Source organism: Bemisia tabaci, chromosome 10 (genome assembly GCF_918797505.1).
Source record: "Bemisia tabaci chromosome 10, PGI_BMITA_v3".
NCBI classification, from domain to species: domain Eukaryota; kingdom Metazoa; phylum Arthropoda; class Insecta; order Hemiptera; family Aleyrodidae; genus Bemisia; species Bemisia tabaci.
The window spans coordinates 12,926,383-12,952,211 of NC_092802.1; the positions used below are offsets into that span (position 1 = coordinate 12,926,383).

A 25,829-nucleotide genomic window follows, 5' to 3' on the forward strand; every position below is an offset into this window, starting at 1 on the left:
CTCCGGAACGCGTGAGGTATCACGCTTCAGTTGAAGGCGTTTTCGAATCTTCTGTATTTACATGACGAGATTTTCCAAATTGTTTTGCATTATAGTGTAGATTTGAGATCCTTTTATTATTTTGTTACATTACTCCTGCTCTTCAATTTTTAATTATTCTGCAAAAACTATCCATTTCTAATAAAAATCTTACATTACTTTAATCTAGGTTCATTTTTTTTATCAATTTCATCATTGACAAAGAATCCAGCACTGTTCAAAATTATTTGAACGGACTTCTTCAGAGTCAGTCCAACTTTATCAAACACTGCCTAATTTTCTCTGATGTTTTATTTTATGGACAGGAAACTAAGCAACATTCAAACTTGAAATTTTGTGAACATAGGTATTTTTCATGATCTCGGCAAATTTCATGGAAAATTTAAAGACACTGAATAATATAATTTTCTAGCAAAAAATGAGACATAAGAGAAAACCAGGGTATAAGAAATGCACCTAGGCTGATTACGGTTCAATTCTTCTGCTTTCATATTGAAGCTAACTATAAATCTTTCATGGATATGGGTGAACTATTTAAAACTACAAAACACTGGCATATAATAATTCATGGCAGAATAATATATACATAAAGTAATATAGTTAGTTTTAGTAATATTTAAGTGCTGTACATAAAACAGCACTTAAATATATTAAATTAATAGATGAAGAGAAGATATTTAATAACTATTAGCAATAGCCATGGCAATGAATTTTTTATGGGTAAGGTGGAAACGAAAAAGAACTATCCGAGACAAAGTGATTGAAGTGAAAATTTATTGAAGCTCTGTTAAAAAGTTTGACCTTTCAACTAAATTAACAAAAGGTATGAGCATTAAAAAAAATGTCAGTGATACAAATACGCAGTAAAATTGAGAGGGTTCATCTGCTCATAAGTCTAAAGAAAGTAAGACACCTGAAATTTTTTCTGACCAGATTAATCACTGGGGATCAATTCACATCTTAAAATCAAAATTGTTAACTTGTTCACAGATGGATAAGTTTAGATTGTAATCACACTTTCCGGTAATGCTAGAACCGCAAGCTAAAAATTTGACCAGCTTGCAAAGAGACTACAAACGAACTGATGACGTGACAGTAAAAATAATGCCACACTTAGAAAAAAACGGGCCAACTATCTATAAAAAAGCAATGGTCTGAAGGTCTTTCCCGGAACTGATTGTGAGAATCGGTTCGATTAGACGGACAGGATTTTCAGAATATTGAGTCTAATTCATGGAATTCCCTGACTTTTCCCTGATTACTTTGACAAGATGAAATTCACTGACAGTTTCTGATTTTCTTTATCTGTAAGTACCCTGCTGTAAAACACGAGCTGCTAATTTTACACCCTCTTATAACATTAAACGCTACATGGATTTGTTATAATGGAAAAAAAAAAAAAAAAAAAAAAAAAAAAACTTCCAGAAACTAGGCTTCAAACGCTTGTTTAAAAAGCCAAATTTCAACAATGATACATACATAAGTATAGTGCTAGAGTGGCATTAAAGTTTTCGCCATACAGTCCACTGAAATAAACAATTCATCATTAGTTGGAAGTTTATTAAACCAGTCCGAAAACTCTAAGAATTAAATAAAAAAGCTGAAATTCTTGGATTAACACTTTAAAATGATTACACGGAGATAACAATTAAGGGGCCGACAAATTGACAGCCTATGAAAAGCTGAGAACTAAACTTAATCCGGGAACTTTGAATATCAACTCCGGCATGTCAGAAACAGAGGACCTCTAGAGGTGAATTCATTTCCACACTCAGAACTACAAAAATTTTGCACGGAATTGGCCAGCACCAAAAATAATACAGCCAGCCTTAGAAGTGCAATTCTATGTTTGAGAGGCAAGAGTGATTACAAATCGGACAAAAAAACTACGCTGAAACTTTCACCGGAGATATGGATCCACATTTAAACAAAAAAAAAAAAAAGGAGTTGATTGACTACACAAAAGTAATTCTCTGCAGTCTTGCGTTTTGTTATCTATACAGGATTGAACAAGCAACTACTACATACAAATCAACAGTAAAAAAAGAGGAATACGGCAGTATTATTGTAAATTTTTTAAATGCTTCGGAGACTCAGACAGCAATCATGAACATGTATCAGAAATACCGCTCACCTTGCTAGTCTCTACTAAAATGTTGATGGAGAAGTCACTAGGGTGTTCTTGCAACAAAAGAGTTTAACTGACATAAAAGGTAGGAACAACACGCCAAATTTGATGGAACTCTTACAGGGTTTATAATTGGCATTTTGTTGTGACTACATCATTTTAAATTGTTTACATAAAACTAGTGCAGTTCGTCACACGACAAAAATTTTGCATTAAGAATGCTGATCGAAGTAAACACCTTGAACAACAAATTATAGTGTAGAATTTCACTTTCCACTCGAAATTTAGTTTTAAAGCTCCTCCATGCTATGCAAAATTAAAAAGATTTACCATTGATAGTAAGCACCATGGCAGAAGAAATAGGAACATTGGCTCTTTCAATGTAACTATTGGTTTACGTTTCTCCGCTCAAAGTAGCAATATTTGATTAGATGGAACTTTGCAAAAAACTCGTTAGTATTTTACATCAACCGTTAAACAGACACCTTCCTTAAAATCGTGGCACTTAAAAGACAAATATCACATACACAACAAACGGACCTGCAGTGCAGCATTTGTGCTATTTAACGAGAACACTCGAGCCTTTGGGCTCTGTCTGCAACACTAAGACAATTGATTCTAATATTACAATGTTACAAGAACGCTTATTTTTTCTTAAAGTAATTAGAAGCGTTGGGATATTTACTAGGGTTAAAATCTGGATTCGAGCTTAGGTCTGTTCTTGCCCGTAGCTGTTGTACGTACGCAGAGCGTAACGTTGGGTCCACAGCAGCATGTTGGACTACAGAGCTTGTGACAGAGCTAGTGCCTACGTCTGCAGAGGTTATTGCCCTTTCAAGGGATTCTGAAAAATAAAAAAACTTATTCATAATTTGAAACATGAAAAAGCTTAGATAGGGCACATGTTCCTAGAAAAAAAAGGAAAAGTATGAGAGTGAAAATTAAATTAGGATAGCGCAGTGGATGCAAGAATTTGAGTCATCTTTGGCATGATCCCTTTTGAAAAATTATTAGGCTAAATATTCTGCAGCTTCCAAAAGAATTAAATGCACTTTATGGATTCAGTTTTTGGAAACAGAGGAGTGTTGAAAAAAATACAACTCAACATTAAAGCTTACTTTTGGTACGTTATTACAAACATCACTCACTTTTAATTAGGAAAGATTGTTCATATAGGGTTTTGTGGGATTGGCTTTAAAGATGCAACTAATTGGGATAAATACAACTCCCATGGCACTGGAAAAAGTAGGTACAAGGTACAAGTTTTTTAAATTAATAGGAAAAAAATCGGACGAATGAATACCTGAAATGAATTGAGAAACACGATTGGTTGGTGGTTTGGCTGCAGTGATAAGCCGCCTGCGTTTGTTTGGCATACCAGATAAATAAGCATCGCTGTATGGTCTTTGCGGACTTTGTCTACGTTGATACTGAGCATCGCGTGTGATAATCGGCACCCATTCTTGAAGATCCTGAAACCAAAAAGTACAAATTTGACTATTAATTAGCACTCATGTAAGTCTGCAGAGCATCTAATCAAGAAGCCAAATGCTTAATCTATAAAGTCTGAGTGGTAAAAGATAAATTTAATGTTGGTTTTATTATATATGAAAAAAAGGAACATAATTCAAAAGAAAAAGAGAAGTTTCTTGAGTGATTTTATTAAAGACAAAAGATTAAAGTGAAAAAGCTACAATCAGAAAAATTTCTTCTTCAGTAATCAAACTTTTTTATGTTCTGAACGAAACGAGCGAAAGGAATTTCTAGATGGATGACCAAAGTGCAAGACGACGATCTCTGTTCGCAACATTGCAGACTTAGGTCATGCTTTATTTTTTCTTTGGAAAGCTATTTGATGCGATTCCTTGAAAAATTCCGGGATTTTTCTTCTCTGCTGATAAAATATATTGTAAAAATTTTAAGCGATAAACTTGGCTTGTTTCTCTTTGAAAGAATAAAATTGGAGCGGAAATTTTGAAACTCCGCAGTAGAGACTTAAAAAAGGTTTCGCAATTAGCCTATCAATGTGTTTTACCTTCCTTTTCATCACACATCAAACACGTGTACAAATGTTTTCAAAGAATGCTACACTGAAAACCAAGGAATTCAACACCAGCTGATTTTTATTATTATTTGATGTTCTTCACAACTTCCTGAGCACAAACAGTTTTGGAATTTAATTTTCTTTGTGTCAATTTTAAGAAAACAGGGCTGAAAATTGAATTAATAAAAAAAAAATTAAATACCTGACGACGCAGGTGATTATGCCAGCCCTCAGAACCTATCGATACTTCTGGTAAAGGCTCATTCGGTAAACTAGAGTTGAGAGGTGGGAGCTCCGCTTCAATACTTTCACTTTCCATGCGCTGGAAAACAAGACAAATTTTATTTCAACACGATACAAAATAAAAACTAGGTTGGACGCAGATCCTTCACAGGAGCGAAGAAAAGGAAGGATTGTGAGGTAGGTGGGTTGTTCAAGTGTGATAGGATGCAAAATTTTCCCCGCAGCAGTTGTTGACCCGCCGATCCGCCAAGGTAACTTAAGAAAAAAGGCTCCAAAATTGGAGTTCAAAAATGTGCAGGGAAAATAATCATGTTGGATTCGATCATTGTCTTTTTGTGCCATTGAATTACGAACAAAGAAGGCAAAATAAACTATTCCTGGTCATTTTGAAGTTTAGTATACACATGGTGTCCCAGACCACCTGCACAAGGCTTTATTTTGGTTATTTTAGGTATTTTGGGTCTGACAAAGTCAGAAACCTCATGGACGAACATGGAATTGACCCCCAAAGAATCCAAATGTCACCATTCTAAAGCCCTCTAGGTCCTGTCTTTGAAAATCAGGGTTTTCCACACGATTCTGAAACTGATCCGTCAAAATCTGAAAATACGAAAATTTTGAGCCAAAATCCATACATAGAAGTTTAAAATCAGTCCATCCTTTTTTAGCAAATACCTTTGAAAGGTTAGAATTAAAAATTTGAATGAATGAATAAACACGAATACGTTTCAATGCGATAAAGGAAGAAAGTGCATTCAGTCCAAGCAGGTGCGATGAAAATGCTTTGCTTTTGTCCCTTTAACAGAATCCACCTGTTTCATTTTAACCCTTTCTGGTCCACGGCAGTTTTCCACGGCCGCCGTGGCAAGTCCGCGTCTTTTTTCCGAATTTCGGTCACTCCTACGCTCCTCAGTTTTTCCATCTATTTAAGCCTTCTAAACTAATTTTTGATGGTTGTGGGGGTTCGGTATGACGAAATATATGTTTTTATCTACAACAAATTTTACTAACACAATTTAAAGCAGTCAAATATACCCAACATCGGGCTTGCGCAGAAGTTCAAACTTTTGGGCTATTATATTTGACATTGGACTTAAACCTGTTCTTTTTCACAACAAATATATCCAACATTGGACCGGAAAGGGTTAACTAGCACGCATCAGCCAGTGATAATTAATAGCCATATTGGGTCCATTGGCAGATCCAGCAAATTGGCAATATTGTTTTTTTCCATTTAAACCCATTTTAATTATTGTATTTTTTTAGAAATATATCGATTCTTGGAGGGGCCAGGTGTTCCGACAAGAATTGATTATTTAACATAGGTTTAAAGGGAGGAAACATGGTGATGCCAAATTGCTGGATCCGCTTCTGATTGGGTCTAATTCAGAGCAAGGGAACCATTGACAAACCTCAGGCGCAGGCGCAGATCTAGGAATGGTGGGAACAGGAACATCATTAACTGGAGCTGATGCAGTTGCAGGCAATTCTCTGCTGGGGGTTGCTGCTGCAGCACTGGAGACGGTCGCACTGGCCGACGACTGATGGGCAGCCCGCTCTCTGACTGTCTCACTTGACCTCTGCATATTCGAACTCAGCATTGTTCTTAAGTATGAGATCGTTGTGTACACAACCCACATTTTCAGGGGCTGTGGCAGATTTGATCTAATGATGCCCGACTGCAAAGAAGAAATCATGATTAAATTAGTTTAATTTTTAAATTTATTTTTGCGAAGACTTTACTCTTTTACCGTCACTTACTGTAATTTTTCTCTTTTGTGATTTAATTTACATTGCTTCTTTGTCGTTCTTGCAATTAACCTCCCTTCTCTTTTCTTTTTTCTTCAGTTTCTTATCTGTCTCGTCTCCTCTCTTTTTCACATTTTACTCCCCCCTCATTTCCATATTCTTGCTATCTTTTATTTTCGGTATCTTTCTTTTTATCAGCGTTTTGTGTTTTTCCCCTGCCAAGGCATGCCATTTACTTGGTTAATTCGGCTTGAATTTTCCATTAGTTTATCTATCAGCCCCTACCCCTCTTGGGTCTTTTATCTTATTCCAGTGGCCTTACTTTGTCTATTCTCTTAAAATTATATGATAGGTTTTTCTTGTAAAATGTCTTTTTTTGATGAGAGTGGATTATTATCTGTATACTGTGTCTTATGGAATCAAAAACTTAAAAAAAAAAATTAGTTTAATTGATAATATAAAAAGCTAACAGAGAGCTATTAAGCGCAGTTAGAGTCCAGATATGATCAAAACAGTTTTTTTTCAACCCATTGCCACGCCACTTGTGTTTCATTTTCCGGACCTTAACATGCCATTTAAATTAGGTAAAATCAGCCCATCTATTGAATAACTGCAAGATGCGTGGACAAGCTTATTTGTAAATGCCGTCGTTTCCTGCAGCTTGCTCTGTAGTTCCAGGTGTCGAGAAAACATTGATTGTCCCATACACAGGGTGCCATTTGTAGTTATTAAACGGACTTAAGAGGAATGCTCACGAAGTTGGTTGGACAAGCCAGCTTGTCAATACCTTCTTTCTCCATGTACCCTTGAGGAAAACTTTCGTCAAAGCATGGGAATGGGTCGATAAACTGATTTTCTACCGCTAGAGTTTTGAAAAATAAGTAACTCACCAGCATATCTTCAGAGACTTGAAGTAATCCATCACGGTTGCGCTCACAACAATTGTAAACAGTGGTGATTAAGTCACGAACAAGGAGATTCAACTCACTTCGGATGGTGACTTCAAATTGCTCCCAGTCCGCTGAAAAGTGTAAGAAATATGGATTACTGGCATGAATATTTTTAAAATGAAATGGTAAAACGGAAAAATTGTGTTTGCTTCTCTTTGATATGAGATAAAACAATCCCAGTGCTGCAAGATGCTTTCCTACTCCTGAGAGAGCCTGGGCGGGAAGCAAGCAATACTTGTAAGAATTACCAGATGGAACAGGGATTGTACAAGGAAATTTCTAACAGAGAGAATGACTAAAACTCACTTTTATTGTCAAAATTAGGGCAGCAGATGCATTTTAGGCTCTAGCCTGAAATTACGGTGAGGATAGGCCAGAGCCTGAAATATGTCTGCTTTGATAATTTGGACCATGCGAGAAGGTTTTCTTTTTTTTCTTCCTTGTAAGAATTATTTTGGCAAAGAGATTTACTTCATTCGGGCATTATTTGTTCTACTATTTCTAATAATAGTCTAGAACTCTGTGTACTTTTACAATCCAGACTTACTACTAAAAAGAACAAAATCTTGATTTAATTTTTAAGGACCATTTACTGTCTACTTTTCCATAAGGTTTCATCTTTAGGATTTTTGCCCCTTGGGCGTAATTTAGATTTTGAACAAACATACATTTTGTCATGGTGATTGCCTATTAAGATACTACTATGGACTAAAAAAGTTTGTAGTGGTTGGTTTAATCTATGCCGGATATTTATTACATTGCCAAGCTAAAAGCTCTTCCTCTACCTGCCGTACTATCTTTGAGCTAGAGAAAGGCTTCTTAAGGGCACATCCATGAGATAATACTCGCATCACAGCAACCACCACTAATAGTAATTCATAATTTTCAAATTTTAAGTTTATTTTTGCAAGTTATTCTAGCTTGGCAGGTACAAGTACCCAGGAAAAAGTTGGCAAGTAAAATATTAAAACTCCAAAATTGCATAAAATTGAAAATCCTTTACTAATAATTGTCAAGAAGAAGGAAAATCAGAAATCAAAAAATAATGAAGAGCACTTACGACTAAGAAACAGGACGCCCAGGAATACGTATAGACGCGATTCAATAACATCCATCACAGCCGCTACTGCGTCGACCCCTTCTCGCATGTCTGCAAAAGTCTGGTAAAAAAGGAAACCAGGCTTGAAAAAGAAGAAAAGGTATGGGTATTTTCTGATCACTATACAAAGGGGGGATATTGTAGTTTACCTCACACCTGGTTCGAATTTGGCAAGGGGCATAGGCCGACATAAAGTTCCTGTATTTCATATACACTATATACAATGCCACAAGAAGAATGAAGAGTTGTAAGTTCTTAAGATGCAAAGGTTAAAAGTTATAGTTCTTCTCTCAAAACCAGGCGCTTAAGGGGAGTCTTCTGTGCACTGCATGCGGTTTGGTGACTCGGCACACACAGCCATCAAAAGGCGAAGTGGCAGAGCACTGATTCCTTTTTCAGAAGGTGCGTGGTTCAACTCCTGACTGTGTTTTATAAATTAGTCTTGCGTTTTTTTCGCATTGAACATCAATGATTTTGTTTTAGAACATCGCCTTCCCAGAATTCAAAAAGAAAACGCGATGTCATTAGTTGAAAATTTATAAAACATGGACAGAAATTGAATGGTGAATAACACTTATTAAAAAAAGACTCCATGAGAATCACATTAACCAACAATATTTTTTAAAAAGACTGACTTGAACGATTATTATCAGGTTGGATGAATTTTGATTGGATATGGACAAATCTAAAGGAGAACTTTAAAAAGAAAATGCCACAGGGTTGGGGGGAATGATGGACTCAAGACACAATGACAGGCAGTGCATTAATGGAAAATCTGTGGAAAATTAGCTCACCAAAACTGATCCTACGGTTGCTCTCAGCTCTCCATAAAGCTCACGTACAGGAGTGCGTAGCTGAGGCATTCCATAGGAGTTGCGAATGATGTCGATGACCAACTGTCCTCGCTGGAGCTCCCTGACGGAGGGGAATCTCCTGCGCAAGAAATCCTCCAGCTGCCTCCCAACATTGGCCAATGAAACTCGGATTCCGCAGGAAAGGCGTACAGCGTCTCCCAAAGTTACATTCTGACTCTGAAAGTTGAAAATTTGCTTCAAATTTGGAGGAAATTTCAATAGGTTTAAGTCTGCAATGGTGCAGGGATTCATAAAAACCATTTTAAACGATGACATTGCCATGATTTTGTGCAATATTTAAATTATTTCTTGATATTTAACCTTATTTTCAATACAGGAGTTTTAAGAGATGACAGCGTGACACTGATCTATGAAATAATTTTTGCTTCATCTTGTCAATTTATGAGAAGAAACCCATGATCCAAACTTTCGTGTAGTAAAGAATTTACATGGGAAAATTGTACTGCATAATATGAAAGTTCATAATGAGGTAAGTTCATAGAATTTTTTAACATTTTTTTCTGAAGTAGGAAATCGGCAAAAAACAGATTGAAAAATAGGGAAATGTTCACTCTTGTGATGTGATGTCTTGCGGCAACATTTAGCACCTCAACAGATGTATTTCAGCAAATTAGATTTTTCTGCCGAAATTTCTTTTATAATTGCTCAATTTCGAAATCAAGGATACTTTTGGGTTGAATTCACTTGGTCTTTTCCACTTATAACTGATATTTATCGAATTCTGCACACCTGCCAAGATTATCAGAGACTTGATGTAAAAAACATATTTAATTGTGATCGTAACATACGATCATGCTACAAACATATATAAATTAGACGTAACTGAAAAAAGTAGATTACTTACAATTATTTGCATTAGATTTGACAAGGTCGATCCAGAATCAGACGATGAGCTTTCAGAGGTCTGAAAATAATAATACATACAAAAAATTAAAAAGTTGAAGGAAATAAGACAACTTGTCACAAAGTCAGGATTGACTAACTAACAATAAGCTTGGTTGAGCGGATTTATGTATAACTTAAGTCAATCGAACACACAAGGAGTGATGATCAAAATTGAAAATGTTGTGCCCTGCTGACCCTCATTTTCTCTGCACCCATTTTTTAAAACTATTCAACCAATTTATATAATTTACTATTTCAACTCAAAGGTATGTGCTTTCAGTTCATCATGTCAGAACTTTTTCTGAGAGACACCGGAGAGGGAATTCAAAAGGAATTTCAAATTTCTCAAATTAGTTACTTATTTGTTGATTAATTAGTTCATTAGCTCTCGTAAAAAAGGGAAAAAATATTGATCACAATGGAGAAATTGCATGCAAATGTTTCATTGCTTCATCTGAAAAGGCTTAAAGAGCTGGTTTCACAGTATTTTTGATAATTTCTTTTCTGATACGGGAAATAGTATAAAAATAGATTTAAAAAGTGAGAAAATACAGCGCCTAGCGACGTCGGCTGGCAGCATTTCCCATTTAAACACTTGTATTTTAGCAGATTGGATCACTTCGTCATATCTTCTCCAATACGGTTCAATTCATGAACCAAGGGTATCCTCGTGTACAGTTCACTCAGTAGTTTCCACGTAAACATGAAATTCATCAAATTTCAGACACCTGCAAATTTTCTATTGAGGTTGCTCGTACCTCTTTAAACAGGGTTACCACAAAATTTAGAAAATTAAATTCCTTGATATTTCCTTGATACATTTGAGTAAAATTCCCTGATAATTAAAAACATGCCAGATGGTTAAAAAGACATAACTTGAAATAGTTTTTTGGCAAAATTTGTTGTTCAATACGTCAAACCTACTCTAGAAAGCAAATTAGTGACTTTTGCCAGTGTGATTACCATCACACCAGTGAATTACCAATTTCATCATTTTCCCTGACATTTTCAGGTTTTCCCTGCCTTTTAAAAATTCCCTGACATTTCCTGGTTTTTCCAGTATTCTTGATATTTCCTGATAGTGGCGAACCTGTTTAAAATAATAAAAAAAAAACCTGCAAAATCGGGAACACTTACTGTGGGCACAGCCATAGACGTCTCTGAGGAACTTTCACCGCTCCTGTTTGAAGAGGAAATACCATTACTGCTACTGCTACTGCTACTTCCACTGGCTCCTTCTTCCGATATTTGCTGGGCGACAAACAAGTCTGACCGCTCAGGGTTGATGATTAGGTTTGCACGCAAGAAAGACACTGTCGCATGAACTATCCACATTTTCATGATTTGAGAGATGGACATGGTTGAACTGCTCATCACCGAGGCCTAGGCATCACAAAGCAAGAGATGAATTAGACAAATTTGTATCAAAATAAGAACAAATCATTACTTAAGAGTCGATTATCATAAGCAATTTTCCAGCAAGTAGTATGTACTTCTTAGACTGATAAGCATTGAGACTGTTAGGATATTTATTGAAATGCTAAACCCACTTTGTGATTACTATAAGATTTGTTCTTGATGACTTACTTATTGATTTTTCTTTATAACTTATTTCAATAACCCTGTTATTACAACAGATTGATAGTTAATCTATTTTACTTACGATAAAAGCCTGCGCAATTTGGTGCACCCCGACAAGCCCGTTTTGGCAGCAGTTGAATAGGACATGAAACAGTTTGCGAGCAAAATGTTCCAACTCACAGTACATCATTCTTTGGAATGACCTTGAATCAGCTGGAAGAACAAGCAATTGGAGCAAAATCAGGATTAAGTATTCATTTATAGACAACTAAGTATACTGGCATGACCAAAAAATACATTAGCATGAAGAAAAATTAGTTTATATATAAAAAATTTACAACACATAAATGTAAATAATTTGTTTTAGCCTAACTATCCAAAAAATCCAAATCTTGCTAAAAGTAACAGCATAGATGGCCCTTTTGAAAATAGAGTAAGTAAAACTTTGTATCATTAGAAAAAAAATAAACACGATACATTAGAGATTGGACACTAGATCATTGATGAAAATTAAAAAAAACAAAAATGGTCTAAAATGCAACTGTGTGGCACATCAGACAACCCTCTTTACGATTAAGATTAACCGTTGGATAAAATTGATTAATTTATTGAAGGCACGTGGTAGAAATAAATATGGAAGAAAACCACTTCAATACTGACAATCTATTGGTCATAAAATTGCCTGAACCAGAGGTACAAGTGAATTTTGAAAATGCCAAGTTCAATAAGGCTATCATTTATTGGATCGCCATTTAACAGATTCCATGATTTGACGCATCGATTTTCTGGTCTCTTCAAGGAATCTAAATTAACAGGTTCCGCAATTTAATAGAGCAACTGGTCAGTTTTGTAAAATCCTATAAATCAAGATCTTACTGTTAACTTGAACCAGATACTGTAGAAATTTCCAATAGCGGTCAAAGAAAAAATCTGGTAATAAAAATCTTCAAAATGAAATTTTACTTCATATGAGTGTTCTCTCTCACATCCCTACTATCCAAGTTTCCAAGGTTCCTGGTGACAAAAATGCAAGAATAACAGGCTTGAACAAGGCAAGAACAGGATGAAAATGAATAAATCAAACTTACAGCTATAAACTAGAATTCCAAGAAACATGTAGAGCTCCACCTCGATTACGTTCATTACACTACTGATAACATCCACTTGTTCATTCCGCATGGGTACACCCTCCTGGAAGATGAGAGCAAAATCAATCAGGTGAAAAAAGAAAGAAAAAAAATAAGTAGCTATGCACATTCCCTAGCTGGGGACAATAATATCCCCGAAAATTATACATCTCCATTCGAAAGGTACTCATCGTTAAAATTGGCTGCAGGAGCATAAAAAATTACAGAGAAAAATGAGAAAGCGTTGCCTCCAAAGGGCATTTCCGCGTTTATTTTCTCCCATAAGCAAGGTGTTTACTAAAACTGGCTGTCAAAAAACCAGTACTTTTATTACAATACTTTTCCAGGGCTTTGACAAAATTAGAAATTTATGCGCAAATTATATTTACTCAACAGCCTTTATCGTTTCAGCCTGTTGCCGGCAATTTGGCGAAAAAAATTCTAGGTGCAACTATAAATTGATAATTTTTTTCTCCAGTGTTCCCAGCTGAAAATTTGGGTGCGATTCATAATCAAAGAGAAACGGAACTTCAGGCAAAAATTTTGGTATGACTTTTATTTAAAGAGTTATGGAGCTTTAAGCAAATATTTCTCTCATCAGCAGAGTTTTCACAACAACTCCAGAATTATATTCGTTTTTTCTAAATTCAAACAAAAACTAATTTTCTTTCAACTGTGGTAGCTCCACGAAAAGTTTTCACAATTTAGGCGTAATTTCAACCACGTTGTTGAAGGTTAATTACATGATGTTTTGACCATTTCCATAAGTTTTATTGAAATACCAATACAGTTGCTTTCAGCCGTACAGACAAGTTTTGAGATGGAAACTCACCAGGAGTCTTTTAACGGAATCCTCCAGCTCAGAAAGAACCTCTCTCACGGGTCGTCTGAAAACCGGTAGATGGTATGAGTTAAGTATTAGATCCGAGGGGGAGCTTGAATTGGGTTGATATGTAGCAACGGATGGGATCCTTCTTTGGATGAAACTCTGAAGACGACTGAAAATGTTCATCAAGGGTATATTTCCGTTCTGTGAGGTTATGATTTCGTCGAAGGACAGGGACTCACTCTGGAAGCAAAATGATGAACAAGGATTTAATAACATAGTTATGTACTGAAATTTCTAGGTTTCTTTTGGAGACAAATAGACCAGATTTCAGACAGAAGTCGAAACGGTGAAGTATCATAAAATCATGGCATTTAAAAGACTGCTGTTAATGCTGCCAATCTAGGAAGCAAAAGAACCGGTGAGTTCTTTCAATTCTGTGATTGTATCACAATTCACTAGCGTCGAATTGGTACCGTGAGCCTGATTGCTTCCAAGAAGTTGAAATGCTTGTTCAAGAGATCCTTAAGATTTGCTAGAAGAAATCTTGCCAAATTAGTGGAAATACAGTCGAGCCTGCTTATCAAACTTGAAGGAAGATGAGAAAAACTTCATTGAATAGAGGTTTTTATTAAATGGAAACTGTGCAGTAAACTTCAATAAGAATCCCAATGAAGCGTTTTCCTTCTTGTTTTTCCAGCCTGTAGTGGAGCTGCTTTGATGATCTCTTACTAGAGAGCAGTAAGTTTGCTTGCCTCTACAGTCGCATGCTCAATTGAATCTATTATTTCCAAAAAGAATTCGGCAACGGAAATTATAATATGAGAAAAACAATAAAAACTGTATTATTCGAGCAATTTTAAATCATAGAAGTAATTAAGTTGAATGATTCAATATTCAAGAGCTCTAAAATGTAGAACTGGTTGATTTAAACAATTTTCATCGTTTTTCTTGTGTGTTTTCAATTTTGGCAATTACAGTGGACTCTCGATAATTCGAAATTGAAGGGAATCTGCTTTTTATTCGAATTAGCGAGGTTTCGAAATAAAGAGAGTTCGAATTAAAGAGATTCCATGTGGAGAAATTTCGAATTAGAGAGGTTCGAATATAGAGGGGCAAATGGACGGATTTACACCAAAAATGACCAAAAATATACCGAAAGTAAAAATGATCATATAAATTATTATTAATTATTAATTATTTATATTTAATCAGCTGCTTACTAATCAGCTGATCAAGCTTTTCGCGGGGAGACTCACGGGACTTGTTTACATGTTGACAATCGTATCAGCTCTTTCAGACACCCAGGTACACGAACAGTCGACTTCGAATTGTAGAGGGAATGTACCGTCTTATTTCGAATTATAGAGGGAGGACCATATTTACTTCCCACACTTCGAATTACAGAGAGAATTTTTGTCGCAATTTCGAATTATAGAGGGCCGCGCCAGCTTAAAAATTTCGAAATAACGAGGGGAGAAAAATACATTGATTTTCTTCGAATTATCGAGAGATTTTCAAGGGAAACAGACTTTCCTTCGAATTAACGAGGTTTTCGAATTATCGAGGTTCGAATTATCGAGAGTCCACTGTATTTTATTTTCGTTATAAACCGATTCAATTGTGATTTTTTTCCACATAACTACTCCAAGTACAAAAGCAGAATGCCCGGACGGGCTACACTGCACAAATAATGTATCCATTTTGATCCAAATCACAGTTGTTTTTTGATTGGTTGTAACAAGTACAATGCCAAATAGAAGATTTTTGGAGGGAAAATATCCGAAAAATACAATGTTATCACTAAATGAAAAGCTTAGCAGAAATTTTCAGATACTACGCACTTGTTGGCCAAAAAAACCTTGATAAGTAAAAAATATCAGTAAAAAATTTAAAAAAAGGCTAAAGGATGGCTTCAACTAAATGTTTATTTACCAATCTGTTAACATTCATCGCTTACCGTAATTTGAAGAAGCGAAGAAAGTATTGACTGATTAGCTTGAGAAGAAGCAGAAGCAGCTTGCGAAACCTGTGAACATTCCAAGAAATACACAGTAAAATACCAATACATACTGCAAATACACAGAATAATATGCAGTATAGATTTTAAGTAACATAAGGACTTGACAAGTGAGTCAATATTTTTTTAGAGCTAAATAGAATAGCTGCTGAAGTATTTGTTGATATTGTAGGAATAACATGGAATTACGAGAAACTTGTCATTAAAGGATTCTATAAAAATAGAACTACAAACACTTCTATCCGGCTTATAGGCATTTCTGAGTCAAAACTCTTGAAAAAAAGAAGAAGGAACGGCTCTCTCAGACATTGTTTACGCAGATCTTAAGAAGTTGGAACAGCTTGTGGCAGGTAATTGCTCTTGATAATTCCTATTGAACAGAGAGAACAAAGCAGGAATTCAAGATGTTCACTGCAGTTTGAGAGCCTTCGGTGTCAAGAGGAGTGAAGTAAAAATTTACAGAGTTCCAGGAAAAATATACTGCATTATAAAATTTGCATTTTTAAAACTTCACAGAGTTCAGCCTTTAGCTGTACAAGCCAGAGAAAGTTTTGGAGGAGGAAAAAAAAAACTTTCATAAAAACTTACAGCATTAGCCATCTCAGTTGCCATCTCCGAGAACATGGACGCATAGTTGCCTGCAGGCAGTCTGATGACTCGAGACTGACCATCAGAGTTGGCGACAAGATTGATGACAGGCTCGGAGATCATCTCCATGATTGGCGACATTCCAATGAAGGCTTGTGCACGAGGTCTGCTGCCACTGTTTCCTGACTGTGTTCCGTTAGCGTTGCCGTTGTTGCCTCTGCTGTTACCAAGCAAGGTTGCTGCAAAGAAAATATCAAGAGCTGTTGAAATTTTGTTCAATTTTAAATATTAAATGCAAAAAAATAATTCCGGGACTTTTTTTGCTTTGCCCTGACTCCAAAATATTCACATTTCCTGACTTTCTCTGACCTTCGATAAAACCTCCGCTTAGATTTTTTACCTTACGGGTTATAATTATTTTGACTTTTGCTGAACTATGGACAAAATTTCTACCTATGGAGATTCAAAGGAAAGAATAAGGCACTTGGAAGTTGTTCCTGCTCTATCGAACGGCACCAGTTAAAGTTGCTGGGCCGATATGCTACTCTCGAAATTCCCTGATTTTTCCTTTGAGTTCCCTAACTTTCCAGGTTTTCCAGACCGCCAGAAACCCTGAATGATGGATAAACTATCTGGTGCAGCTACCATTTTTGCAAAAAAGTTCATTTAAGGAGATCAATTTGGAGATAAAAATAATGGAGATGCGTGCCTTGTGGAAAAAATTTAAATTGTGAAAGGGGCACAGGTTTTAGAAACTCAATTTCTTAACGAAAGCAAATCAAGTCAGAAATATATTGGAGAGCTCTAATTTGGCATATCTAATAAAATTTGACAAAATTCAAATAACAAAAAAAACACCCACCCACCGAGCATATTTATAACCATATCCCTACAACAACACCCTTGAAGCATGAAAGGAGAAGGAAAATTATTATTCTGACATTTGACATGTTCCAACAATTACAATTTTAAAGTTACTTGGGTTGGCATCTTTTTCAGGTGCTAATATTTGGAGATGAACTCACTAAACTGAATTCCTAGACCTAAGTCTTGGCGCAGTAAAAAATTAAACTTGGAACAGTCAATAAATTTGCCGAATTTCCCGGTATCTTCCTTCTCATTCCAATTTTCAAGGAGTGCTACATTTAACTTACAGTTGAATCGCGACATGGCATCTTCGAAAAACCTCAATCTGACACTTCCTGACCTTCCTTGCGCGTTCTGATCAGATTCAGCTGACCCACCTTGAGTCGCACCATCCTGCGTGCCCTGGTTTCCGGAGCCTTGGTTTGGCTGTTGGGCCGAGGCTTGACTCTCGGTTGTCGCTGTGACCTCCACCGTTGCCGGGATTGCTGTGGTCGGAATTGCAGTTGTGACGGTTGTTATTCGGCCGATCGCCGCCCCTGGAGGGAAGAAGTAGTTGCGGCGTCTCTCACGGATGTGATGTGAGTTGCAGGGCAAGAATGGGTCGAAACAGGATGACATGTCTGAGAAGAGGAGAGAAAAACAAAACAATGAGGCTTTGAAAACTGAGCAGCCCGTGACAAGATATAAATTTTTAAAAATTTCCCAACAATAAGGTTAAAGAGATGTCAACTTCATAGAATTAAGACCTCTCCCAAAGTGACAATTATGAATGAAATGATGCATCCACACATTTTTACAAAACTTCAATGATGGAATTGAAAATTCCAGGTATGTTTTTGAATTTCTTGAAATATAATCAGTTGCCTAAGGCATTCCACTATTTAATTTTGTAGATTATAATTCTTGATTATTTTTCCAGATTTTTCGTGATTACTTCTGATGACTTCCACTTTTTTCCATGATCCTCTTTCCTGATCTGGTTTGTGGGGTGCATGCGGCAGATTTGATATGGAAAGTGCTAGAGTGAAAGATGAAACGATACCAATACAAATAGAACAAGAAGATGTTATCAAAAATAAATTATCTTTCCTTTCCACAAAAAAAAAAGGTACATATAACATGCTTCCTGATTCACATATTAGTAAAACAAGAGGCTATGCGTCAGATGAGAGGAATAAATAAACTTACTAGGAATGAGAGAGGAAAGCCCGGAGCGTCGTCCACCTTGCCTTCCGGAGATTCCTGGAAAATTCACTCTGGATCTGCGATACGAAGTTGAGGAATTTGAGCTAGACGAGCTTGATTGGTTCTGATTCTGAGCTGAAGTAGTATTCGTGCTGCTCGCACCATTGGCAGCAGTGTCTGTTAAAGAGAAATTTGTTAGTTTCAAAAATGGTTTCAGGATGAGGTTCATTGATACATACATGTCGCTTAAAAGCACTTCCTGGCAATTCTATGACACCCAACCGCCACCGTCCCACAGAGGGCGCCAAATGTGAGGGTGGAGAGATAGGATTGAAGCAAAAATTTTTAGGTGCTCAATGCCTGAAGGTTGTAGTTTGATACGGGTTCTTGATTAGAGGCTTATTTTTTCAGAGAACATCTCTTCGGTGGCAGAGTTCAACTAAAACATGCCAAAGAAGCAGCTTAGAGCTGATTACAAAACTTGTGTTACCTACTTGAGGTAAGAAGACAGATCTTTAAAATGGTTTCAGAGGCCTCCCAAACTATAGTTAGAAGTTACATTTACCAGCTGGTTGTGTTTCCGATGGGGATGGAGTATTTGTAAGGAAGGCTGGCGGCTCTGCTACAGTTACTAGCTCTGGTTCGGCGCTATCCCCTCCGTCAACTTCAATCTCCATTTCTCGGTCTGCAGAATCTTCGTCATCAGCATCCCTTTCTGCCGCCTGCGCTCTACTTTCTTCCGGAGCGGAGGTGCTCTGGTTCTGGGATGATGGAGCGTTCCTGGTCGGAATGACAGCCTGAAAATTTAATCGCAGTTTGAGTTTGACACCATCAATAATTGAGCAGTAATCTGAGGAAAAAACGCCGTATGAACATTTGAGAGTTGCCAAATTTCCTTCGATAAAACGTTTATTTTTGAGGAAAGTTACTGATATTTTCCTTGAGATTTTCCGGAACTTAAGGCGAAATTGCAAACAAAATTATCTGAAAAATCGGAAGGAAAATATTCAAAATTTCGCCAGGAAATTCGTGTTTTATCAAAAGTAATTTGGCATCGCCTGATGGCTCGTACAGCATTCTTCCTTAGTACAGCAGTTGTAGGAGCCAATGTTGGGTTGTTCTTGGGTTGGAGGATTGTGGAGAGGACAAAATAGTCCCTCTTTCAAAATGAAAAATAGCATTAAATTAAGAGACTGGCCCAAGGTTCCCAGCCTTATGTTAGACACAGTATATTATGCTACTATTAACACAATATTTTCTGAAGTCAATTTTGAGTTGTTCTTTTTATAGCACTGAACTGATGGCATGGCAATGATTTAAAGGCAATTATGAAAAAAACGAACTGTTTTTGACGCTCAACCATGTGCATATGCTTACTTGGATTGGAATTGTGCTCTGAAAAACTGCTGGCTGTTGAATGAGCAATGGTCTGCATCGCAAGGACCTGGGAGGTGATTCGGAAAGGTCATACATGAGCTCACTGATTGCATGTTGAAGATGACCTTGGAAATGCATTCCTTCACTAACTCCATCCATTACACGCTGCAAGGATTCAACACTGTTTTCACCCTGTAAAAAAGTTCAATAAGGCAAAAATTAGAGCCTGACTAAACTATCATTACCAAAATGTTCAATTATACCCTCTTGTACTGTTAATATTAGTGGTGCAGCCTTTTTAATGATTTATTGCTATCAGCAATCCACATCAAAGCAACTACCGATATCTGAAATGTGCGTATGGAACATTTCATTTGCAAATTCGCTTGGTAGCAAAGAAACCAATAGTTTGGTTACAAACATCTATCTGAAAACAGTACATTTACGCATATTCAGATTTAAGACGATATGCTCTTTCAGAGACAAGGTGGTAAAATAGTGTAGGGTCCACGATATTCAACGGAGAGAGCACAGCCCAAAAGTTCAAACACTTCAATTAGAGTAAAAACTTTGAGCTCTGATGAGTATTCAGTATTCATTTATGATAGCATTTCGATGCCATCTTGGATTTTGCCGGATGCTAAGCTGGATTCATTGACCACTGACGGGTAATCTATAGGTGAGGTCTAATAAAACCCAAAAAGGTATAGATCTCTCGGCATGATCCCAGCTTAATATCCCAGTGCACCTGCCTATGCTGAACACCCTCCCACCTCAGTCTTATACTGATACTTGTTAGAGCTCAAATTTTTAATTCTAATAAAAATTTAATCCAAGTTCAGACCACATTTTTAGTGGGTTTTTCCCTTTTTCATACGGATGACTAAATCCCATTTTTTAAAAAACGAATTAATAGGACGCAGTTTGTGAATTAATAAATTACTTTAAATCATATCATTCGACAATGTCTGGCTCTTTCAGAGATTAAGATTCAAAAAAGAGATGGTATAAGGTGGTCAAAATTAGTTCTCAAGGATGAACGTTCTGACGATAATTCCTTTCAATTACAGTAGCTTGTAGCTGCATCAGAGTAATGATGACATTAATTAATCACAAAAAAAAACTCATTGAAAAGTTTTTAAAACACAGAAGTCATAAGCCTTCTCCATGAACTACAGCAATAATTTCATGTCAAGGATGAAATTGGACCTGTAAAGCTTGACCAAACAAACAATTACTATTAAGCATTACGGTAATATACTCACGGTTGCAGGGAGAGTGGGATCATTCACCATGGTGTCTGCGAATTGCCGCAAGAAGGGTCTGAATCGGTCATTGATACCTTCAACACGTTGTAACAATGCGCCTAAGTTTGCAGGGGTTGCTTGGGGTCGCCTTTGTGAGCTTGATGAACTGAAACAAAGGAATTAATCTGTCAACCACAAGAAATCATACTGCTCTTCTTTTGAAAAATTGGGATGGTAATATAGGAAAACACAATCATGTATATAATCCAAATGCCACTGCGAAGAGAGCTCTGTTCTAATTGAAGCGTATTTTCGTTGATGATCAGTCGAGCAAAAATGCTGCTAAAATGGTGGAGAGATCATAATCGGATTGGTAAACATTTGAGGTTAGACTTTCCGACTTAATGCTGGTTGGATGCTATCATCTTTATCAGGTCATTTCTAAGTCCTACTTTTTGTAGGATTATATTTTGGCTCCAATGTTTGAAAGAATTTCACTTTCTTTCCATCTGGTGAGTCCCGAAGTTGATCTGAAAAAGTATGATGGCGTCAAAACAAAATACGAAACTGATATGATCCACCCATTTCAGTTCGATCAATCATCAACAAGAAAAAGCTTTCGTTGCCAGTGGCTTTGCACCTATTGATTACTTTCTTTCATGACCTCCAAGACTAGGAACAGAAAATATCTCTGCGTGAAGAAACCAGTCATGCAACAGCACAACGTTGTAGCAGTTTTCCTCCTTTGATTACTTCAATTCACCTTGACTGGATTAAAGTAAAATTAATAAATTGAAGATTACTCACGATGACTGATTTTCATTTTCATTTGAGGCTGACGAGGGCCCAGAGCTACTCCCTAGGCCACTGGCTGCGTTGGTATTATCATTATCAGCCGTCTCATTCTGCGATGTTCCATCTTGGGACTGATCTTCCGTTTCCGGTCTAATCTCAAGCTCAACAGTTGCATCACCACCAAAAGCTCCTGCCACTGTAGCATGGACAAGAAAACTAGCCAGGTCCAAGGGATCAGGCCCTGTAACGGTGTTGTCAGAGTTCTGTGGGATCGATTCAGAGGCTGTCGGGGGCTCCGGCTGTTCTGGGGCAGAGGCTTGATCTGGATTTGAGGCTTGTTCTAGACGGTGTACCACTTGATCTAACTGTTCAGCCATGTAAGTTGCGAGGTCAAATCGGCTTTGAAGCAGCCTACGGCCACCTAACTGAGGAATATTCAATCCTGGAAAATTACAGAAGACAATCTTCAGGAAAGACTTTAACAAATATAGTATAACAGGATTTTCTCCAAATCAACATCACCAACCTTAAAGATCATGACCGTTGCCAAACGACAAAAAAAGCTCAAATCTTTAAAGGTAATTAATAACAGGAGAAAACGGTATTTCAAAGTTTAGATATTAGTTCAATATTAATCAAGATATCACCCTTTAAAAAGTCAGGTATTTGACGTCATCCACTGCGGCAGTGACACCCTTGGTTTCTTTCTCTTTTGTTCAATCAGTGATGCAGAGGGTGCAACGCAAAACTTCAGCGACATTAAATGTAAACAAACTGAGGTGAACTGACTGACCGCCTAATCTTTTTGCGGCGAGTGCACTTTCTCCTGATAAGAAGATCTGTGAAGTGCTAATCCGTCTGTTTCTTGAATTTCTTTACGTTTAACGTCGTTGAAGTTTCGCGTTGCACCCTCTGCATCACTGATTGAACAAAAGAGAAAGAAACCAAGGGTGTCACGGATGTGGGTGTCTTCAAGGGTGGATGATGTCAAAAACCTGACTTTTCGAAGGGCGATTTCTCGGTTAAGTAATATTGAAGGTAGAAAGTTGCGGTTTGGACAGATATTATTTTTTGCTAATCTACAAGAATCAAGTATCAAAACACGATTCTGTGACCAGCGCAACTGTCCCATTACCTATATATGCCATGACTTTTGCAGGTCACCATAAATTCTCTGACTTTCCAGGTTCTTAATTAAGACAGAGACCTTGTTTACTTACAATATATAATGAAAGGATGATATAATATAGAAAGGGAGGAATGAAATTTAAAGTCCTCTGATATGAGCTCCATACTATTATACTAAATGAAAAAAATAAAAATCAGGTTTCAGCTATAATAGTAGTAATGTGAACAAAAAAGTAGCTTTAGAAAATGGTTTCGGAATTTTGAAAAATGAATGGTTACACACCTTGCCCATCCATTAAATCATCGATGGCCATCGCCCCCAAATACATAGCGTTGCCGCCATTAGCTTGGGTACCCAGACGAGTTCTGCGTAAAGCTGAGGCCCGCATTCGGTCTGCTCGAGAGTCGCGAGAACCGCGGGTGGATGGACCGTCATTGTTTCCATCTGAATTAGACGAAGGTCCGAGCCGTGACGGAGGCAAACGTTCCACTAAATGAACGACTTTGCCATCGAGATCTGAAATAAAAGCAGTTCAAGGACAAAATAAAAATATGCTTGCAAGGATGAAAAATTGTCTGAGCCTATCTCCACTCAACATGCTCATATCAGGAGTAATTTTCAAGCTAAAGCAATAAAAGATGGAACAACATTCATCAATAATTCTCGAGCGCACTATACGTACCTATATTCATAAATAAAAAAAAAAAAAAAAAAAAAATCAAGTATGTAAAAAACCATCAAGCAAAATTACAACAAGAGAAATTGTTATTGCTGGACTGTAAAATCATTAGGATTGAATGATTAAATAACTTCAAGGGTAGGTATATAACCCATTCCCTCCTCATAAGACTCCATTAGGCAAGTTAACAATCAGATCTCCCTGCCTTATTTCAGTGCCTTACATAATACTTGAATCTACTTAACCTTCATAATACTTCATATACATTGCAAGGTTATGATGGAATACATTGATGATCATTAAACCCTAACTTAAAATGAGAATTCATGGAAAAGAGTCCAACTTACTGTAATCTGTAAGATTTTTCTCATCATCCAAAACTCGACCACAGTAGATGAGCCTTTGAGATTCCACTGGAATAGAGACTGCCTCTGCGATGTGTTGTTTGAACTGCTCTACAGTGTACTGCAAATTATCAAACACAAGGAAAAAAATAAGAATATTGCAATTAAAAATAAAAAGTACACGTGGAAATCTACAAAAATCTAGAACAAAATTTTAAAGAAAAGAAGAAAAAAAAGTTGATACTGTTAGATTAAACCAGAAAAGAGTCTATAAATCGATGTTAGAAATTTTTTTTACATTTGAGGGGAGAGTATTATCATCGACAAAAAACAAATTACATTTTGTTGAATTTGATTTCATGGAGAATCAATTCAATTGCTGGTCTCCCAAGGAACCTCACCGGTCCCTGGAAAACTTTTCTAGCTACAGCATTTACAATCTAAATACTAACTTGAGTAGCAAGAGTAGTAGTAGTAGTGAATCTTACCTCATCTGGTACAGAGAATGAGCGATTCTGGGAATCCAAAGTCTTCACTGTGAGATTGATCATCTTGTCTCACCTGCAAAATAGAGGCAGACAGTGTTTAATATTCAATGAATGAAAAAGAACAAAACAAAGCAAATTTTTTGTCAAAACAAACTATCATGTACTATATGGGTCCAATTGTGATTTACAAATGCAGTCACAATTGCTAACCAAAGCCTACTAACTTAGAGCTACTGTACGTTTCAAAATAGGGTAGCTTCACATGACCATTTAGATCGATAGCAGCCTTTCTTCTTTCATAAGATGCTTTGATAATCTACGTAAACAGAGATTTGTTAAAGCCCCACTGAGAACGCAGGTGATTCATATGTGCTTGGGAAGTTTTCTGACAACTCAAGGTGTTCTAAAACTACCTGGACTGATAGGCTCTTCACCGTATACATGTTTACATTTTGTTATCAGAGCCTCTTTAACCAAATTTTTCTGAATTTCCAAGAATAAACCTGACTGGTTGGCTTAAAAGCAAAAATAGTAGACTAATTTTATGACTCTCTCTGTGAAAGTTCACAAAAATACAAATAGAACATTTTGCTAGAGGCACAGGCGGTACTTACAAAGCGATAGGGACATTTGCAACTTAAGTTTCTTTACTACGCCACATATTTTGCGATTCTATACATTGCTTACATTACTTGAGTCGTTTCTATGATGAAATTGTACAGTTATCCAAGTTCCACCTCACTGATGTTAGTGCATAGAGGCTGTAGTTGAGGTTAAAGGAAAGTTTAAGGTTAAGCTCTCTGAAATGGGTTGGTCAAGATTTATGATTCTAGATTAAGAATTACTATCAGTATCTTAGGATTGACAAACATTGTGCATGCTTGTCTCACAGATTCAAGCATTGATAGGTGTACTATTGGGTGGGGTTAATACATAAGTCTTTCGTAAAAAATTGCACAGCGAGATCAGACAGCCTCAAACTTAGGACCTTAGAAATGTATGAGGAGGAGGCCAATTGCTTGCTTTAGGCTGTGATTGAAATGAGTTGCAGAAAAAACGAGTGCGATGGTATTGTGCGATTACAGGTTGCAAATGCATTTAGACACGAATAAACTGAAATGCTCCAGGGCAATTGTCCGCAGGCAGTCTTGCACTCATTGACATAACTGACATGACCAATCTGCTTGGAATTACAGTTTACATTTCCTGCAGCATTACGATCGTTATTGGGTTGTACTTATGGAATGTAGAGTGATCAGTAAGAACAAGCTACTACGAAGAGGATTTCACAAAATTATGATAAACAGGAAACAAAAGTTTAAAGTACCAGGGTAGGATACGATGAAGTTCGAGAAGATCCTACACACTTTGACCGAGGGCGGTTTCGTAGTTCCAGCAAGACAGAAGAGATTCGCCTATTCGCAATCAGAATTCACTAAAATCCATGGGAAAATCAAGTATTTTTCAACATTTCTAGACTGTAAAAAATTATGAAAGATTACATGTCACGAACAATTGACATTTTGGAAAATGACGTCACATCTACCTGGACGCCATCTTACCC

At 36.8% G+C, this 25,829-nt stretch overlaps 1 protein-coding gene across 3 annotated transcripts; it reads right to left on the reverse strand.

Annotated features, from left to right (window-relative positions):
- Nucleotides 1-796: 796 nt before the first annotated feature.
- Nucleotides 797-25,811, reverse strand: LOC109044717 (uncharacterized). 3 transcript variants are annotated; one of them, XM_019062556.2, is made up of 24 exons: nt 25,593-25,811; nt 24,266-24,338; nt 23,781-23,898; nt 23,037-23,270; nt 21,638-22,067; nt 20,849-20,996; nt 19,584-19,775; nt 18,772-19,003; nt 18,210-18,383; nt 17,399-17,641; nt 16,155-16,393; nt 15,507-15,575; nt 13,553-13,789; nt 12,682-12,784; nt 11,676-11,806; nt 11,150-11,395; nt 9,972-10,031; nt 9,047-9,283; nt 8,214-8,334; nt 7,094-7,224; nt 5,867-6,133; nt 4,414-4,533; nt 3,471-3,639; nt 797-3,011 (listed from the first exon to the last, which is right to left on the reverse strand). In XM_019062556.2, exons 2-24 carry the CDS (start codon nt 24,326-24,328, stop codon nt 2,812-2,814), a joined length of 4,164 nt encoding a protein of 1,387 aa, XP_018918101.2. In that variant the 5' UTR covers nt 24,329-24,338; nt 25,593-25,811; the 3' UTR covers nt 797-2,811. The 3 variants fall into 3 exon arrangements, with proteins under 3 accessions (XP_018918101.2, XP_018918099.2, XP_018918100.2); XM_019062554.2 differs by having other exon boundaries at nt 17,309-17,641; XM_019062555.2 differs by having other exon boundaries at nt 8,214-8,313; nt 17,309-17,641; nt 25,593-25,810.
- Nucleotides 25,812-25,829: the final 18 nt, after the last annotated feature.

Excerpts from the sequence above, each read along its gene's own strand:
- LOC109044717 (XM_019062554.2), bottom strand. The coding sequence starts at position 24,328 with ATGATCAATCTCACAGTGAAGACTTTGGATTCCCAGAATCGCTCATTC. Across the intron at positions 12,785-13,552 it reads ATTCCGTTAAAAGACTCCTG|GAGGGTGTACCCATGCGGAA; the intron begins GTGAGTTTCCAT and ends CTCATCTTCCAG. Across the intron at positions 9,284-9,971 it reads CAAATCTAATGCAAATAATT|AGTCAGAATGTAACTTTGGG; the intron begins GTAAGTAATCTA and ends TTCAACTTTCAG.